The sequence below is a fragment of the Loxodonta africana genome, chromosome 21, assembly GCF_030014295.1.
Source record: "Loxodonta africana isolate mLoxAfr1 chromosome 21, mLoxAfr1.hap2, whole genome shotgun sequence".
Taxonomy (NCBI): Eukaryota; Metazoa; Chordata; class Mammalia; order Proboscidea; family Elephantidae; genus Loxodonta; species Loxodonta africana.
Genome location: NC_087362.1, coordinates 15061842 through 15081222, shown reverse-complemented (window position 1 = coordinate 15081222; position 19381 = coordinate 15061842). Strand labels below are relative to the sequence as shown.

Below are 19381 nucleotides of genomic sequence, written 5' to 3'. Positions count from 1 at the left end.
CAAGTCATGGTCTTCTCACTTCATATGCATTGAAAGCTGGACAATGAAAAAGGAAGATCAAAGCAGAATTGAGGCAATTGAATCGTGGCATTGGTGAAGAATATTGAATATAGCATGGACTGCCAGAAGAGCAAACAAATCCATCTTGCAGAAAGTACACTACAGCCAGGCTGCCCTTTAGAAACAAGGATGATGAAACTTCATCTTGCTTACTTTGGACATGTCATCAGGAAAGACCAGTTGCTAGAAAAGAGCATTGTGGTTGGTAAAGAAGGGGATCAGTGAAAATGAGAGAAACCCTCCATGAGATGGAATGACATGGTGGCTGCAACAATGGCTCAAACATACCAAGCGTTGTGAAGATGGCATAGAAGTGGGCAACGTTTCCTTCTGATACACATTAGGTCACTGTGAGTCAGATCCAACTTGATGGAAACTAACAACAACCAAGGACATTGTCTAATTTTGGTTTTCCATTAAGAGAGGCATTTTTAAGCTGAACTCTAACAAGAGCAATGAATTATGAGATTAAAAAGTGATAATAGAGGGACAGGTTATAAAGGAAGTGCTTGTATTTGTATCTTTAAATTATTGATCTAAAATATTTAATTTTATTTCATCCTTCAGAACAGTTAAAACTTATTGGCTTTAATTAGAATATGTCATATTTGTTGCCCCAAACTGTAAGGTAACATGTCTTGTTTTATATCAACAATATTTAATATGGTTGGATTCTTACTTATCCTAATGAAGTCAGTAAATGTAAGTATTGAAACAAGTGGTTGCAAAATATATATATATATATATATATTAAGTAGTATTTCAAATATTCTGGTAAAATTTCCAATGTCTGGGTAGAACCTATGTATAATTCAAAATTACAATTAGGTTTGTTTTCTCATCCAGACTGAAGTGTGGTCAGAGTCCTGGCAGAAGATGAAATATCAGATGCTCCTGCCCTAGGGCTCTCTGCCTCTATTTCCAGATTTCCAAATTCTTTTGTTTTGTTTTTCAGCTATCCAGACCAAGAAAATCACTGAATTTGAAAATTGTTTGGAACTTTGATCAATTTTAATTTTGAAGTAACTCACATCTTTCACAAACTGAAATGAATTCATCATCCTCATTAGGCCTTGGGCAACTATGACATGCAGATGCAGAGCTAGGCATTCAGTGAGATATGAGACTGGGTCCCTGTCCTTATGCTGCTTATAAAGTAATTGGAAAAAAAATACATATATATATGCAAAAGGGCAATTTGTGTAGTAAATTGCTTTTAATTATACAAAAATTAATGCCTAGTTCCTTTTGGCTTCTCAGATTATTTTACAATAAAAAAAGCAATGTAAGATGTCTTTTGATAGTTCCCAGAAGAAATGTGATAAAGTTTTGGTTTGAATCTTAATATAATCTTGCTAAGTGGTTGCATTCATCATAGGGTTATTTAGGATGAAATCTTTATTTCTTTCCAGTGTAAGACTTTCCCCCACATCCCAGAGTTTTAAATACTAGCCAATCACTGAAACACTTCACAACTAAAAGTGACTAAATTTCCAAAGTTGTTCAGAAGATCCATTTAAACTTTATTTATGTTCTCAACAAGAATAATTTTAAGTCATATAATTTAACCTACTTATACTGGATATGAATAGAGAAAATATACATTTCAGTGAATGCCTTAACTTGCTTCTGATAAAAAATAAGATGAAATAATCCTTTGTTTAGAGTGAGTGTTAAAAGGGATCATTAAGGAATTCTGTGAATGAGCAGAGTAACCATTATGATATAAATCTGTTTGGGAAATATTAGACAAGGCCCTGTTTTCACAGTTGTCTGATAACATAGTGAATGAATAGCAGTATGTGATGTACTAACGTTTTGCATTTGACACAGCTGTTTTCTCCCTTTATCATCTTCAGCTGTAAGCACAAGATGTATCTGGAAAGGCTGCCAAACACCAGTATCATTATCCCATTTCATAATGAAGGTTGGACTTCACTCCTGCGGACCATACACAGCATAATTAACCGGACCCCAGAGAGTCTGATAGCGGAAATCATTCTAGTAGATGACTTCAGTGATAGAGGTAAGAGCCAGTTAATAACATTTTATCTGATTCTGTTATTGTCCACGTAATCACTCAGGCCTTAAAAAAGAAAAGAAAAGGCAGAAGCCTATTGTGATGGTTTCTTTCTGATTTCATCTGAAAGACAGTTATGAAATGTTGTCTATGTTTTGATTTTTGAAATGCTGGCCAAATTCAAGGGAAACTGAAGGGCCAATTATCAGTGTAATGTGAGAAACTATTAGAAGTTTATATTACGTGTCCGTTTCAAATTAGACAGGTTTGGGCAAAATGCCTCAAATTCTGTTTTTGGCTTCATGAGAAACACTGCAAATAATATGACCGCAAGTACATATGAATGGTGAAATATTCAAATAGTACTATAAAATCTGTGTCTGTTCCTGAAAAATATCCACTGTCTTATTTACCAGTACGTTACCTTCTCCAGGGTGTGTTTGTATACTTCATAATATTAGAAATTATAAAGAACACAAGTATATAATTTTACTTGGTGAGTCTTGGTATTTTATCATATCTGAACAATAAAAAAAATCTGGTGGAACAGTATATTACGAAATTTGACGGAAGTTTTAGTTTTTTACCAATCTGATAAAAATATGATTTGGTGCATAAGACACAGGGATAAAATTACAGAAAACTTCACAAGTCATATTTGGTCTAACTATGGGAGTTGTTAATGCATCAAGGAAAGGAAAGTCTTTCTCTCTTAGCTGGTGCAAGTAGAGAGGAGAGGACTTCCTCTAATGATATCCATCTATTTGAGAATATCATTTTCTACCTTATATTTTATTGCATGAAGGAGCAGTGCTTAGTTCTGTGGTATATCTGCAAGAAAGAATGGCAGCAACATAATTTGATTGCATATTATTCTTATGCATCAAAAGAGACTACATCTTGAGATCATAGGGGTTAATTGAAATTGTGGAAGTTCCATTTGCAGCAAAAACTTCATTTTCTTCATGGTATTCATAACTTCTTTAAAAATAAACATGCCTAGTGTGTTAATTTTGGGGTTTCTTTGCGTAGTTCTTGTCTTCATTTTAAATACTGATTCAGGGGTTGCCTTATAGTAATATGTAGTGGAGCTTATACGGCTAAAACGAGGTTGTTCAATAACCATCCCATTAAAATAAAAAGCTACCAACTTGGTAATTCGATTTTGATTTTGAAGGGTTTTTGCCTTTTCTAATTAGATAGGCAAGTATTAACATTACCTAAAATGAGCCCAGTATGTAAAACTGAAATTTTTGGCAATTAAAAAAAAAATTAATAGCACATTCATTTTCTTTTGATTCTTACTGAGGATTCTTACCTAACGGTAGCCACAATTACCTCAGGCAAAAAGAGGTCTTTAATGTGTTAGTAAAGCTAAAACTTTTCTGTCAAAAAATGAGAGAATAAAAAGTGGGGCAGCAAGCCACCAAGTAAACAATATTATTATTTTTTTTTTTTTGGTTGACTTGTACTAGAAGGAATAAAGTAGCACATCTTTGGATAATTTTCAACATAATTAATTTTGTCTTTATAAGCTATTTTTCACAGCAGAATTTTGGCCTGGGGATAACATAGGACGAAACATTTGGTAGTAGAAAAATGTGACCAGTAGAGCATTTTTTGCTGAATATATCCGAGAAGTATTTTTCAATTGACGGTCTTTAAAGAGGGAGAAAAATAGTGGCACCTACATTTATCTTGGCTTCAAATCACTGTCATGTTTTTTACAGCAGTGACTTTGATGGGCTATCCTTCTGCATGTAATCTCAGCTGGGAAGTAGACATGTCCCAGAAGACTGTCAATGTGGTTAGTGTTAGTGAAGTTAAAAAAAAAAAAAAAATTATGTGGGATAGTATTTGTGGTTTTTGACTTTCCTATTTGACAATTTTAACTTCAAAAATTATTGTAATGCTTAAATAAAACTTTCATTGAGATATTCTATTCCTATGGACTAACTTTCAAGTTGGAAGTGTCATCTTACAGTCATTAAACTTCAAAAAAAAATTATTGAATGTTACTTTGTATTCTTTTTAACCTGGCAATATGTGCAAAAGTAAACTTTGAAAGAAGAAAATGATAAAGTACTTCTATAATCTTTTATAATGCAATGTAATTGTAAAACTAGCAAGAACAAGAAAAGCTCTTCTTCCTCTCTTGTTTTCGATTACAAAATCCCATCTGGTAAATACTAGCTTGTGCATATTAGGGTTTAGGTGGACACAAGGAGCATCACTCCTGCTTTCTGAATTCTCAGTAATATCGAGAATTAACATAATGAACGCAGGTCAGAATCCCAACACCACTACTAACTAACTGTATAACTTTGGGTAAATTAGCTTCTCTTTGTCTCAAAATGGGTGACTCCACATAGAGTGGTTTGACAGAGAGCCATCAAGGATGGTTGAGTAGGTTGTGCACTGCACTGCCCTGGAGAGCCATAGCTCTCAACTACTGATTTCTACTCACCAAATACTCCCCAACTACTATGATGTAAAGAGTCTCTATACATTTTTGAGGAAATACACATAATATAATCAAATCTAATCCATAAGAATCTATCCATCCACCCATCCATCCATCCATCCGTCCAGCCATCCATCCATCCAGCTATCCATCATCATCATCATCGTTGTCATTGTCATCTCCAGATACAATGGAAGTGGACTAGAGGCCATGTAAAGTCTTACCATGGTAATTCACAGCAAGTTGGAAAATTTAAGACTGCTTTAACATAAAACAATAAGAAGGTAATTTATCCCAAAAATTGGGAAAAAAAATAAAATTCTAAGAGTTTGTCTAATTAAAAGGCAACAAATAGCTCCCGTTACCTTCCCAGTTATGGGTGGCCTTACACAAATGCTTACCAGAATCCTTTTCACAATTATTTTCACACTTATAAGAGAAGGCAAACGTTCCAAGGCACTTCTTGTTTACAGAGGTACCAGTATCTCCAGGGCCTCTGAGACAGAGAAGCTTTTTCTACTCCTTTGAATTCTTCTTACCCATAGCTGTGCTGTTCAAAGCCATAATTAATCATAACCAATATCTTTTTTAGAAAATTCCAGAAATCATAAGCCTGGTAAGCATAGAGTCCTTTTCACTGAGTCTTTAAAAATCAGATTAAGTAGGTTAGACAAGTATTAAAGTACAGAAAAATATAGGGCTTCCTATATGTTGACTTCCCTTATGAAATATATGAAAGATATTTTGACTTGCTTTATGACATTATTTCTGAAGTGATATACTTCATATGTATGCTCAGAAATGCATTCTAATTTCAGTTCTGTTTGGGGTGCATCTTCATAGTTTTGAAATTTGCACGATAGCTATTATGGATATTCTTCAAAGACCTTTGACCAAATCAATCAAATTCTGACAAGACAATTATTACTACCATATATTCTATGTTCTCTAGGGCAATAGAATAGCCCAGCATCTCACACACACACACACAATTAAAGTCAATGTTTTAGTCACGCTAATAGTGCACATATAACATCATTTAGAATTCATATTTACAACAAATGTAAGCATTGTAGTGATTGGCAAATTCTGTAATAGTGTTTTTTTGTAGCAATAGAGAAAGAAAAATACTAAAATATTTTATAATTATAAAATAATTATAAATCATTGCAAAGTGATTTTTAAAAATCTAGAATAGGTTGTCCCAGTTATTAAAAATGTTTAAAATATAGTTGCAAAAAAGGGAATGTTTCATTTCTAGCAGGTCTTAGTTTAGATATTCTTCCAAAAGTGAACTGGTAAACAGAATGTTGTTTTAGCCTCAGAACATAAGCCTGCCTTCTGCTGAAAACATACAGGTGCAAGCGTGCGGGTAAGCTTTCAGTGACAACCACGGCTTTCCCACTATCTGAAGCTTACTAAAGTGACCCAGTGTGACTTTTTTTTTTCCCCAGTAAGCTATCGGAAATACATTTAACAACTTAACTTGAAGCCTGTAACAAGGTTTCATGATGACGTTAAAGCAGGTCTAATCCTGGGCTTATCTTCAAATTCCAGGCAACCTTAACGGCACCCACATGGAAAATGTTGAAATGTGTGAAATAAGCTGGGGCTCAACCTCAGATATGGGATATATTTGAACCTGACAATTCTGTAAACTTTGTGCACTTAAAACACAACAAAACAAAAACAAATCTGTTGCCGTCAATTCCAACTCATAGGGATCCTATAGGACAGAGTGGAATTGCCCCATAGGGTTTCCAAGGCTGTAATCTTAGGGAAGCAGACTGCCACATCTTTCTCCCAGGGAGCAACTGGTGGGTTCGAGCTGCAGACTTTTCAGTTTGCAGCTGAGCTCTTTAACTGCTGTGCCACTAGGGCTTTTTGTATGCTTAACCAAACCAAATCCATTGCCATCAAGTCAATTCCAACTTACAGCGAACCTATAGGACAAAGCAGAACTGCCCCGTAGGGTTTCCAAGGAGTGGCTGGTGCATTCGAACTACCAGCCTTTTGGTAACACTGGGGCTCTTTCGAATGCTTAGATGAATGTAATTTCAAAATGAGAGTAGTGACAGGAGCGTTGCTGACACACTTTCTTTAGTACAAAGGTGGTGCTACCTTGCCCCAGAGTGCATGCAAACACACACACACACGCAGAGGTATGCACACAAAAACACTCATTCATTCTTGCCTCCACTTGTTCCAAACGTCCTGGCCAGGAAAGGTAGACAGTTAAGTTCTTAAGTTTTACAAAAACTTTCTATGTTCCATGTATTAGTTAGAAAGAAGAAAAGACTTGAAGCTTTCCTCCCAACCCAGCAAGCTAGCAACTTTAAAGAAATTTATCCGTTTTCCTCAGCTTTTAAAGAGTGTCAAATAGCAGAGACCATTGCTACTCAGGAGTCCCTGGGTGCTGCAAATGCTTAACGCACTCAGCTGCTGACCAGATACTGGTGGTTTGAGTCCACCCAGCATTGTATGCCTTGGAAGAAAGGCTTGGTGATCTACTACTGAAAACTCAGTCATTGAAAACCCTATGAAGCACAGTTCTACTATGACACACATAAGGTCGCCACGGGGGAAAACTGACTCCCTGGCAACTGTGCCGGCGATTGCTACCCAACGAGCGGTCCACTGACCAGCAGCTTCAGCACCTGAAGCCTGTTAGAAATGCGGAATCTCAGGCCCTGTCCAGATGAATCAGAATCTTTAATTTAACAAGATCTCTGGGTATTTTTTCATACAAATTAAGTTTTGAGACTCGCTGGCAGAGAGTGCTGTTGTTAATATAAATATTATCTGTGTAAGCTTATTTATTTAGGGAATTATTGGTCTTTCAAAATTGAGGTTGAAGCGTCAGTGAATAGGTTGGTTGCATAAATGGCATAACTTCAAAAATATTCTGTTTTTTATACATATTATTATGAAAACATTATGGCTATTTATTTTGAATTTTTAGTGTGTAGTTAGTATTGGATCAATGAGCATGTAAAGGAAGGGTTGGGATGGAAATTCTATTACGTTACTTCCACATTATTTTAGGTAGCACTTATTATTACATATCTTAGATTATAACATATTCACAAATTTGTAGATATATGCTCTGCCTTACGAACTGTCATTTTACAGCATTTTAAGTTTAATTTCAGGTAACTACCATTACCCTTTCCCCATCAATGTTTCTTCTTTGTCTTACAAGTACCTTCCAACATATTCTTGGAAATCATTCAGTGATTTTGCCTGAAATCATTCACTGATTCTCATGCCAAGTTCAGATAGAAAAAAATAGGTCAATAGTAAAGCAATTTCTATAAAGATCCATATTACCAGCTGAAAGTGCCTATAAATCTTTCAAATACAGTCATGTGTCGCTTAAAGTCCATGACACATTCTGTGAAATAGAATATTTTGTGCTTTTGGACGTTGGGCAAACACCACATTATATACAAGCAGTCCCTGGATTACGACCAGGTTCTGTTCCTAAATCTGCCTTTAAGTTGAACTTGTATGTAAGTTGGAACAGTTAGGTACAATTCCATATCTAATGTTAGCTAGTCAAATGTTTGTCTCAGTCTATAGTGTGTACTGTACCTTTCTAGGCTTAAGAAAATTAAAGAAACACTTCCAGATACACTAAAACATCTTTAACATAATAGTACAGTAATAGTAATGCTTTGATGGACATCATAAAATAGCACCCATTTGTTATGGACGATTGTATGTATCTCGAATTTTTAATATAATAGGCTTTACGGGGATTGCTTTGTAACTACAGGTTATACATAAGTCAGACATTCGAAGCTTGGGGACGATAGCAAGTCCTGTACAGAACATACATAAGGCGGTAACTTGGGCATTGATTATGACTATCAAGACATAGGTATTATAGGTTATATATATTTTTTTTATGCACTGTACCTTTATACCTGAGATGCACAGGTTCTGTGTGGGAAGCTGTAGCTTCGTCTATGTCCAGTTACATCCACTACATCTCATTTTCTGATCAGAATTTTTGAACTCTTGCTTATGGAACCATGGACGCGTATGTGGCCGGATGTTGCCCAAACAGATATTCTGTGGTACTGAAAATATTTTTAAATCATTCCACAAATGATAAGTAGGAGCTTTGAATTTCAGGTTCTATCTTACTGAAATAATTTTGCAACTTACATTAAGGAAAGTTTCCATAAGCAGAAAAACCAGTTAGTATAAGTTTTCTAACTATTTGAAGTTGGAAGACATCAGCACTGTGAAGTTATAAAATAGATGAAGAATGGTAATGCATTTCCATTATATATTATAAAATACTAACACTAAAATGCATATAAAGAGTGTGAGATGACAGTCAACAAAAACGCTTTAATGCCGGTATTCCATCAGACACTCCACTAGACTATGAGACAGGCAATTTTATGTCTCAGATTTATTGAGAGCTAGTGGCTCTGAATACATCTTGGAACAGTTTAGCTTTAATATTCGTATTTTTAATTGTGAAGATAATTGTATTTTAAAAATAAAAATATAATCTGAAGTAAAAGGCTAATAAATTGCAGGAACGATCAAACGTATTAAAATACAACTGTATACTTTTCTGCCTAGAAATGTAGAGTCATCTGCTAAAACCTGAAAGAAAGCTATTCTGATTTCTGATGAGGCCAATTCCACGCTGCGTAATGGGGAAATGTATAGACAGTTTTAATAAAACAGTTGTGTTTGCCAGTTAGTTTAGCATTTGTGGTTGAAAGGGGCTCTGGACACGGAGCAGCACTTTTAGGTGGTCATAAATACGAACATAAAATAGTAATGTGCTCTCAAGGTCAGAGGAAAATGAGCCTGTACCTTACAAGAGTAAACGTTAGGGAAGTCACAAAATATAGGATCAACTCATAAAAAGTCTTTTTCATGGTCATAAAATAAGAGTATTATCCATTGGTGGCAGAAGCTACTTTAAGGAGAATCTGACTAAGTAGACAAAGCATTTTGGAGTTTCTCCCCCTCTTAAGCTAAAAATTCAATCTTCTATGATGTCAGTGTCTACGTCCACAAAAGGATTTGTCTGAAGAAAATAATGAGATTGCGTATTCTCGTTGAGCCTGACCTTTGCCTAAATGTTCAGAGTAACATGTTGTCTCATTTTTTTTTTTTTTTTTTTTCTGAAGATCAAATAATCTCTCCTTTTCAGGAATGTTACTGAGGATTATAGACAGTTACAAATTTTATTATTACAAGTAGAATATTCTAGTTGAAATCTATTTGAAGTAGGTGCTCATTTGCAGATTAGGATAAAGGATCTTTAAGTACTATGACCCTATAACTCTGTTGGAAACCCTGGTGGCATAGTGGTTAAGTGCTATGGCTGCTAACCAAGAGGTCGGCAGTACAAGTCAACCAGGAGCTCCTTGGAAACTCTATGGTGCAGTTCTACTCTGTCCTATAGGGTCACTATGAGTCGGAATCGACTGATGGCAGTGGGTTTATAAATCTGTTGGTAACCCTAGTAGTGTAGTGGTTAAGTGCTATGGCTGCTAACCAAAAGGTCAGCTGTTCAAATCCACCAGGTGCTCCTTGGAAATTGACTCGACAGCAATGGGTTGGGTTTTTTATAAACCTGTTGCCCTTTAGTAGGTCCCGACTCATAAGGACCCTACACGACAGAGTAGAGCTGCCCCATAGGGTTTCCAAGGAGCGGCTGAAGCATTTGAACTGCTGACCTTTTGGTTAGCAGCCAAGCTCTTAACCAGTGTACCATCAGGGCTCCCAAATGTTATAATGGTATGTGTTAGTCTTCACAAATTGTTTGATGAACTAATCATAATACTGACCTTAGGAGATTCAGAACATCACAAAAGGTTCTCATGGGGATTATGATCTTTACCTTCTAAAGCAAACAACAATGTATCTCCATTAGTTACAATTATTTTATTTCCATTATTGTCTAATTTATATTTAATTTACAAAGATATATTTGTTAAAATGGCAAGCAGATAGAAAAATTTTATATAGTTACTTTTAACAACAGCTATTTTAAAAAATGTTTTTATGTAGGTTGAAAGAATGTAGCCATCAGAACCGAACACATCGAGACTAATTTTACACATGAAAATAAGTATTTCGTATATCAAAATAAGTATCTTGGAAAATGTAAGCATGTATTAGAATGGAAAGGCACAACCAAAATTTCTCTGTCTAGCCTGTATTGGACTGCACGCTAGGTATCGCATATAATATCTGCAAATCCTGGAGTTAGTTATCACCACTGTCTTTTCCTTTGTCATCTTTACAAATAATTTGCGTATTTCAATGAATAAAACAAAGAATTTAAAGCCTACTATAACTGTATTGTGGAATGTCTTTTAAAATGCCCACATGGAAAAAAAGAATCCTCTGAATTAGTCCATTTTAGGGATTATAAATATTCATATTATACATAAGTAGCTGATTTTTTTTTTTTGTAGAGACATTTTTATTTGAAGAAATGCGACATCTCATCAAATTATCACATCCCTAAGTAGAATTTTGATCTTTTGCAGTTTTGTTGTCTTCTTAAATACTAGGTCTTTTTTTTTTTTTTGGTAGGATTTTTTTTTGTAGGCTATTTCAACCTTTGTAACCAACCATCTTAAAACCTGTCTATGGGATCTCTGGTGTGAAAATTTGTTCGGGGTTCATGTTTCAAACCAGTACTTTTAAAGATAGAGAAAGGCAACTCCCACCGTCAGGTGGTAGATAAGCCTATCAGGGCTTTCCAGTTGCTTCCTCTAGAGGCAAACTCTACATGGTTGAATTAATATGGACTTGGCAAAAAAAAAAAAAAAAAATTTTTTTTTTTGGGGGGGCGTAGGAAGAGCTGCTCCCTTTAAAAGAAAAACAGTTACAGTTCACCAGTGCCAAGAAAGGCATATCTTCCTCAAGGAAAATAAATTGTGCAGTTCATTTTCTAGCAGATAAAATCTCATTTATTTTTCTTGCAGGTAGCTGTTTTGAGTCGGATGGCACTTGCATGAAACCATTTTATAGTTGTTGGTTTTCAGATCCTGGGCAGGTATAACTTTCTCTCATGTAATAAAAGGTTATGTTTTATTATCCCTCTTGTCAGAAAACCTCAGCTGGTGGATGTTAATAATACAGTGCTTGGTATTTCAAGTGGCTCTTTCTGATGTCTAAAAATCCATCTGCTCTTCATTTAAAAGAAAATTACCGCATCAACAAAATTCAGAAAACTTATAAACATTTCATCTTTTCTCCTGAATTATAACCTTTACTGGGAAAAGTATCAATTTCTCAACAGTCAAAGTTTTTGATAAGCTGACAAGTTGGAACATCAGATTCATCCATGTCTGTGAAATCGATTAAAAAAAAAATTCTCCTAATAAGAATTAAATGGTTTATGTCAATTGAAGAATATTTCCATATTAGAATGATAGGATTTTTGAGTTGAAGGAATTTGCAGATGACATGGTACAACTGTAACTTTTATGATGAGTAAATGGAGACTCAGAGCCCTGGTGGCACAGTGGGTAAGTGTTTGGCTGCTAACCAAAATGTCAGCAGTTCAACTCCACCAGCCACTCCTGGGAAACCCTATGGAGCAGTTCTATTCTGTCCTGTAGGGTCGCTCTGAGTGAGAATTGGCTCCAGAACAATGAGTTTTTGGGTAAAGGGAGACTCAGAGAGGTGAAGTATTAGGTCACACACTGGGTCATTTTTTATATGCTTAGGTAAATGTTAAGGTCGCTATGAGTCGGAATTGACTTGATGGCACTGGGTTTAGTTTTTTGGGTTTTTTTTAGGTAAATGTTAGATTAAAATAAAAATGTACACTTGATATGATTAGATCTGCAAGGCTCCTCTCCTCTAGTTTCCTCAGATGTCTAGTTCTGCAAAACTGGAACCATTCTGATAACTGTCTTTAATTTACTAACACAGTACTTGACGTTTTGGGTACTACAACTACAATTATATAGACTAGATAATTGGATCCAATTTACTACCCATTTCTGCCTTAAGATCAGAATCGTAATACAAACTATCATTTCACTGTGAGTGCATACAAGGGTTGGAAAGGAGGATTCATGAGAATAATAATGACATGAACACACAAACTACAGTACGCATAATAGCCTTCCAGGAGTGCAGGGGGCCAATCAGAGCCTTCCTCCTGGAGAAAACAGTCTTTATAACATTCTGAAAGGCTCTCAAAACAAGAAAATGGTCATAGAACAGACTTAAATATGTTTCATACAGCTTTACAGGCTGATGCAAAGGGTAATTTATTGAGATAAGTGAATGGATCTTAGGCTAGCCCTTTACTAGGTCATCCCATACTGTCTTTATTATTATTATTATTATTATTTGTTGTACTTTAAGTGAAAATTTACAAATTAAATCACTCTTTCATACAAAAATTTATATGCACCTTGCTATATACTCCTAATTGCTCTCCGCCTAATGATACAGCCCCCTCCTTCCCTCCACTCTCTCTTTTCGCATCCATTCTGCAAGCTTCTAACCCACTCTTCCCTCTCATCTCCTCTCCAGATAGGAGATGCCAACATAGTTTCAAGTGTCTACTTGATCCAAGAAGCTCATTCTTCACCAGCATCTTTGTCTATACCGTTGTCCAGTCCGATCCCTGTCTGAAGAGTTGGCTTTGGGAATGGTTCCTGTCCTGGGCTAACAGAAGGTCTGGGGACCATGACCACTGGGGTCATTCTAGTCTCAGGCAGACCATTAAGTCTGGTACTTTTATGAGAACGTGAGGTCTGCATCCCACTGCTCTCCTGCTCCCTCAGGGGTTCTCTGTTGTGTTCCCTGTCAGGACAGTCATCGGTTGTAGCCTGGCACCATCTAGTTCTTCTGGTCTCATGCTGACTTAGTCTCTGGTTTATGTGGCCCTTTCTGTCTCTTGGGCTCGTAATTACCTTGTGACCTTGATGTTCTTCATTCTCCTTTGGTCCAGGGGGGTTGAGACCAATTGATGCGTCTTAGATGGCCACTTGCTAGCGTTTAAGACCCCAGATGCCATTCTCCAAAGAGGGTTGCGGAATGTTTTCCGAATAGGTTTTATCATACCAATTGACTTAGATGTGCCCTGAAACCATGGTCCCCAACCCCCCGCCCCTGCTACGCTGGCCTTTGAAGCATTCAGTTTCTTCAGGAAACTACATTGGTTTTGGTTTAGTCCAGTTGTGCTGACCTCACCTGCAATGTACGTTGTCTTTCCCTTCACCTAAAGTAGTTCTTATATACTATCTAATTAGTGAATAGCCCTCTCCCTCCCTCCCTCCTCTCCCCTCTCGTAACCACAAAAGAATATTTTCTTCTCTGTCTAAACTATTTCTCGAGTTCTTATAATAGTGGTCTTACACAATATTTGTCCTTTTGCAACTAATTTCACTCAGCATAACGCCTTCCACATTCCTCCATGTTATGAAATGTTTCACAGATTCCTCACTGTTCTTTATCGATGTGTAGTATTCCATTGTGTGAATATGCCATAATTTATTTATCCATTCATCCGTTGATGGGCACCTTGGTTGCTTCCATCTTTTTGCTATTGTAAACAGTGAACATGGCTGTGCATATATCTGTTCATGTAAAGGCTCTTATTTCTCTAGGATATATTCCAAGGAGTGGGATTGCTGGATTGCATGGTAGTTCTATTTCTAGCTTTTTAAGGAAGCACCAAATCGATTTCCAAAGTGGTTGTACCATTTGACATTCCCACCAGCAGTGTATAAGTGTTCCAATCTCTCCACAGCCTCTCCAACATTTATTATTTTGTGTTTTTTGGATTAATGCCAGCCTTTTGTTGGAGTGAGATGGAATCTTATTGTAGTTTTGATTTGCATTTCTCTAATGGCTAATGATCATGAACATTTCCTCATGTATCTGTTAGCTACCTGAATGTCTTCTTTAGTGAAGTGTCTATTCATCTCTTTTGCCCATTTTTTAATTGAGTTATTTGTCTTTTTGTAGTTAAGTTTTTGCAATATTATGTAGATTTCAGAGATTAGGCGCTGATCGGAAGTGTCATAGCTGAAAACTTTTTCCCAGTCTTTAGGTAAACTTTTTACTCTTTTGGTGAAGTGTTTGGATGAGCATAAGTGTTTGATTTTTAGGAGCTCCCAGTTATTTACGTTTTTTTCTGCATTGTTAATAAAGTTTTGTATACTGTTTATGCCATGTATTAGGGCTTCTAACGTTGTCCCTATTTTTTTCTTCCATGATCTTTATCGTCTTAGATTTTACATTTAAGTCTTTGATCCATTTGAGTTAGTTTTAGTGCATAATGTGAGGTATGGGTCTTGTTTTATTTTTTTGCAAATGGATATCCAGTTATGCCGGCACCATTTGTTAAAAAGACTATCTTTTCCCCATTTAACTGATTTAGGCCTTTGTCACATATCAACTGCTCATATGTGGATGGATTTATGTCTGGATTCTCAATTCTGTTCCATTGGTCTATGTATCTGATGTTGTACAAGTACCAGACTGTTTTGACTACTGTAGAGTCAGGTAGAGTGCTACCTCCCACTTTGTTCTTCTTTTTCAGTAATGCTTTATTTATCCAGGGCTTCTTTCCCTTCCATATGAAATTGGTGATTTGTTTCTCCATCTTATTAAAGAATGTCATTGGAATTTGGATCGGAATTGCATTAAATCTATAGGTCGCTTTTGGTAGAATAGACATTTTTACAGTGTTAAGTCTCCTATCCATGAGCAAGGTATGTTTTTCCACTTATGTAGGTCTCTTTTGGTTTCTTCCAGAAATGTTTTGTAGTTTTCTTTGTATAAATCTTTTACATCTCTGATGAGATTTATTCCTAAGAATTTTATCTTCTTGGGGGCTACTGTAAATGGTATAGATTTGGCGATTTCCTCCTCAATGGTCTTTTTGTTGATGTAAAGCAATTCAAATGATTTCTGTATGTTTCTCTTGTATCCTGATAATCTGCTGAACTCTTCTATTAGTTTCAGTAGTTTTCTTGAGGATTCTTTAGGGTTTTCTGTGTATAAGATCCTGTCATCTGCAAATAGAGATACTTTTACTTTCTGCCTTACCAATCCGAATGCCCTTTATTTCTTTATCTAGCCTAGCTGCTCTGGCTAGGACCTCCAGCACAATGTTGAATAACAGTCGTGTTAAAAGGCATCCTTGTCTGGTTCCCGATCTCAAGGGGACTGCTTTCAGGCTCTCTCCACTTAGATATTGGCTATCTGCTTTGTATAAATGCCCTTTATTATGTTGAGGAATTTTCCTTGTATTCCTATTTTGCTGAGAGTTTTTATCATGAATCAGTGTTGAACTTTGCCAAATGCCTTTTCTGCATCAATTGATGGAATCATGTGAGCCTTGTGTTTTGTTTTATTTATAAGATAGGTTACGTTAATTGTTTTTCTAATGTTGGACCATCCCTGCATACCTGGTATGAGTCCCACTTGTTTATGGTGAATTATTTTTTTGATATGCTGTTGAATTTTATTGGCTAGAATTTTGTTGAGGATTTTTGCATCTAAGTTCATGAGGGATACAAGTCTGTAATTTTCTTTTTTTTTCTGGTGTCTTTATCTGGTTTTGGTATCAGGGAGATGGTGGCTTCATAGAATGAGTTTGGGAGCATTCAGTCCTTTTCTATCCTCTGAAATACTTTTAGTAGTAGTGGTGTTAACTCTTCCTGAAAGTTTGGTAGAACTCTGCAGTGAAGCCCTCCAGGCCAGGGCTTTTTTTTGTTGGAAGTTTTTTGATTACCTTTTCAATCTCTTCTTTTGTTATGGGTCTATTTAGTTGTTCTACCTCTGTGTTAGTTTAGGCAGATAGTGTGTTTCTAGGAATTCATCAGTTTCTTCTAGGTTTTCAAATTTGTTAGAGTACAATTTTTCATAGTAATCTGATATGATTCTTTAAATTTCAGTTGGGTCTGTTGTAGTATCTCCCATCTCAATTCTTATTCAGGTTATTTGCTTCCTCTCCTGTTTTCCTTTTGTCAGTTTGAGCAATGGTTTATCAATTTTTGTTAATTTTTTCAAAGAACCAGCTTTTGGTCTTGTTAATTCTTTCATTGTTTTTCTGTTTTCTATTTCATTTAGTTCTGCTCTAGTTTTTATTATTTGTTTTCACCTGGTGCCTGAGGGTTTCTTTTGTTGCTCTCTTTCTATTTTTCCAAGTTGTAGGGATAATTCTTTGATTTTGGCCCTTTCTTCTTTTTGTATGTGTGCATTTATTAATATAATTGACCTCTGAGCACTGTTTTGTTGTCTCCCAAAGGTTCTGATAGGAAGTGTTTTCATTATCATTGGTTTCTGTGAATTTCTTTGTTCCACCCTTAATGTTTTCTATAATCCAGTCTTTTTGAGCAGGGTATTGTTCATTTTTCAAGTGTTTGATTTTTTCTTTTCTCTGCTTTTTCTGTTATTGATTTCTACTTTTATGGCCTTATGGTCAGAGAAGATGCTTGGTAATATTTCAATATTTTGGATTCTGCTAAGGCTTGCTTTTTGACCTAATACGTGGTCTATTCTAGAGCATGTTCCATGTGCACTAGAAAAGAAAGTATAGTTGGTTGCTGTTGGGTGGAGTGTTCTGTATATGTCTATGAGGTCAGGTTAGTTGATTGTGGCATTTAGATCTTCTGTGTCTTTATTGAGCTTCTTTCTGGATGTCCTGTCCTTCACCGAAAGTGGTGTGTTAAAGTCTCTTACTATTATTGTGGAGCTGTCTATCTCACTTGTCATTGCTGATAGAGTTTGTTTTACGTATGTTGCAGCCCTGTCATTGGGTGCATAAATAGTTAATATGGTTATATCCTCCTGGTATTTTGTCCCTTTCATTGTTATATAGTGTCCTTCCTTATCCTTTATGATGGATTTAACTTTAAAATCTATTTTGTCCAAAATTAATATTGCCATTCCTGCTCTTTTTTGATTGTTGTTTGCTTGATATATTTTTTTCCATCCTTTGAGTTTTTTTTTTTTTTTTGAGTTTTAGTTTGTTTGTGTCTCTAAGTCTAAGGTGTGTCTCTTGTAGGCAGCATATACACAGATCGTGTTTTTTAATCCATTCTGCCACTCTTTGTCTCTTTATCGGCGCATTTAGTCCATTTACATTCAGCATAATTATGAATAGGTATGAATTTAGTAAAAAAAAATTTTTTTCTTTATGAATTTACTGCTATTATTTTCATGTCTCTTTTTGTATGTTATTGACAGTTTCTTTTTCCCACTTGATTTTTTGTGTTGAGTAGATTATCTTTTTATATTGTCTTTTCCTCTTATTCACTGCTGTTGATTTTGTTTCTGCTGAGCCTCTATTTTTTTCTTGTATTTTATTTTGATGTGTAGGATAGTTTGTCTCCTTTGTAGTTACCTTATTATTTACCCCTATTTTTCTAACTTTAAACCTGACTTTTATTTCTTTGTATCACTTTGCCTTCCTCTCCCTATAAAAGATCTATGTCTATATTTCTTTGTCCCTCTTTATTGTTTTAATGTTTTCTTCTCTTACATGATAGCATCGCTGTTTCCCCATTTTGAGCATTTTGTTTTATTTTTGTGATTTCCCTGTCTGAGCTGACATCTGATTGCCCTGCCCAGTGTTCTAGTCTTGGGTTGACACCTGATATTATTGATTTCCTAACCAAAGGACTCCCTTTAGTATTTCTTGTAGTTTTTTTTTTTTTTTTTTCAAATTACCGAAACTGTTTATCTGGAAATGTCCTTATTTCATCTTCATATTTTAGAGACAGTTTTCCTGTATGTATCATTCTTGGCTGGCAAATTTTTTCCTTCAATTTTTCATATAAGTCATCCCGTTGCCTTCTTGCCTGCATGGTTTCTGCCAACTAGTCCGAGCTTATTCTTATTGACTGTCCTTTGTAGGTGACTTTTCATTTATCCTTAGCTGCTCTTAAAATCCTCTGTTTACCTTTGGTTTTGGCAATTTTGATTATAATATGTCTTGGCAACTTTCTTTTAGAACCTACCTTACGTGGAGTTCAATGAGCATCTTGGATAGATATCTTCTCATTTTTCACGATATCAGGGAATTTTTCTGCCAAGAAATCTTGAACAATTATCTCTGTATTTTCTGTTATCCCTCCCCGTTCTAGTACTCCAATCACTCATAGGTTATTTCTCTTGATAGAGTCCCACCTGATTCTTAAGGTTTCTTCATTTTTTTTTAATTCTTTTATCTGATTTTTCTTCAGATATATTGGTGCCAAGTGCTTTATCTTTAAGTTTACAAATTCTGCCTTCCACTTGCTCAGTTCCACTCCTCTGACTTTCTATTGAGTTGTCTAATTCTTTAATTTTATTGTTAATTTTCTGAACTTCTGATTGCTGTCTTTCTATGAATTTTTCCAGCTTATTAAATTTTTCATGATGTTCCTGAATAACTTTTTTAATTTCTTCAACTGCTTTACCTGTGTGTTCCTTGGCTTGTTCTGTGTATTGCCTGATTTCCTTCCTGATGTCTTGAAGGTTTCTGTATGTTAATTTTTTTGTATTCTGCCATCTCAGTCTCCCTCAGAATGTGTCACTCCTGGCTGGAGTGATAGTAACATAACATCCTGTGAGCTCCAACATATCAAATGACCCATGAATCCCAGGAACACGGCATGTGGCTTTCCAGGCCACTCCTGTAAGGAACGAGTATTACCCTAGACCGCATGGCACCAAGCAGCCTGAATGTGTGCCCACTAACCAAGCCACCTTCTTGCACTTCTCCATGAAAGGCTAGGCATGCAAGAGCATACCTCTACTGGCTGAGTCCAAAAGATGCCCTAACCTGACTCTTTGTGGTGTGGTAAGCTACTGGGAGTTCCTAAGCCTTT

General features: G+C 35.9%; 1 protein-coding gene across 1 annotated transcript in view; it reads left to right on the top strand.

The window, feature by feature from the left end:
* GALNTL6 (polypeptide N-acetylgalactosaminyltransferase like 6) overlaps nt 1-19381 on the top strand; it is a 1380753-nt gene that overhangs the window by 602935 nt on the left and 758437 nt on the right. Inside the window, exon 4 of the mRNA XM_003415811.4 lies at nt 1920-2086. Within this exon, the coding sequence (XP_003415859.1) occupies nt 1920-2086 (167 nt within the window). The remainder of the gene's footprint in view (nt 1-1919; nt 2087-19381) is intronic.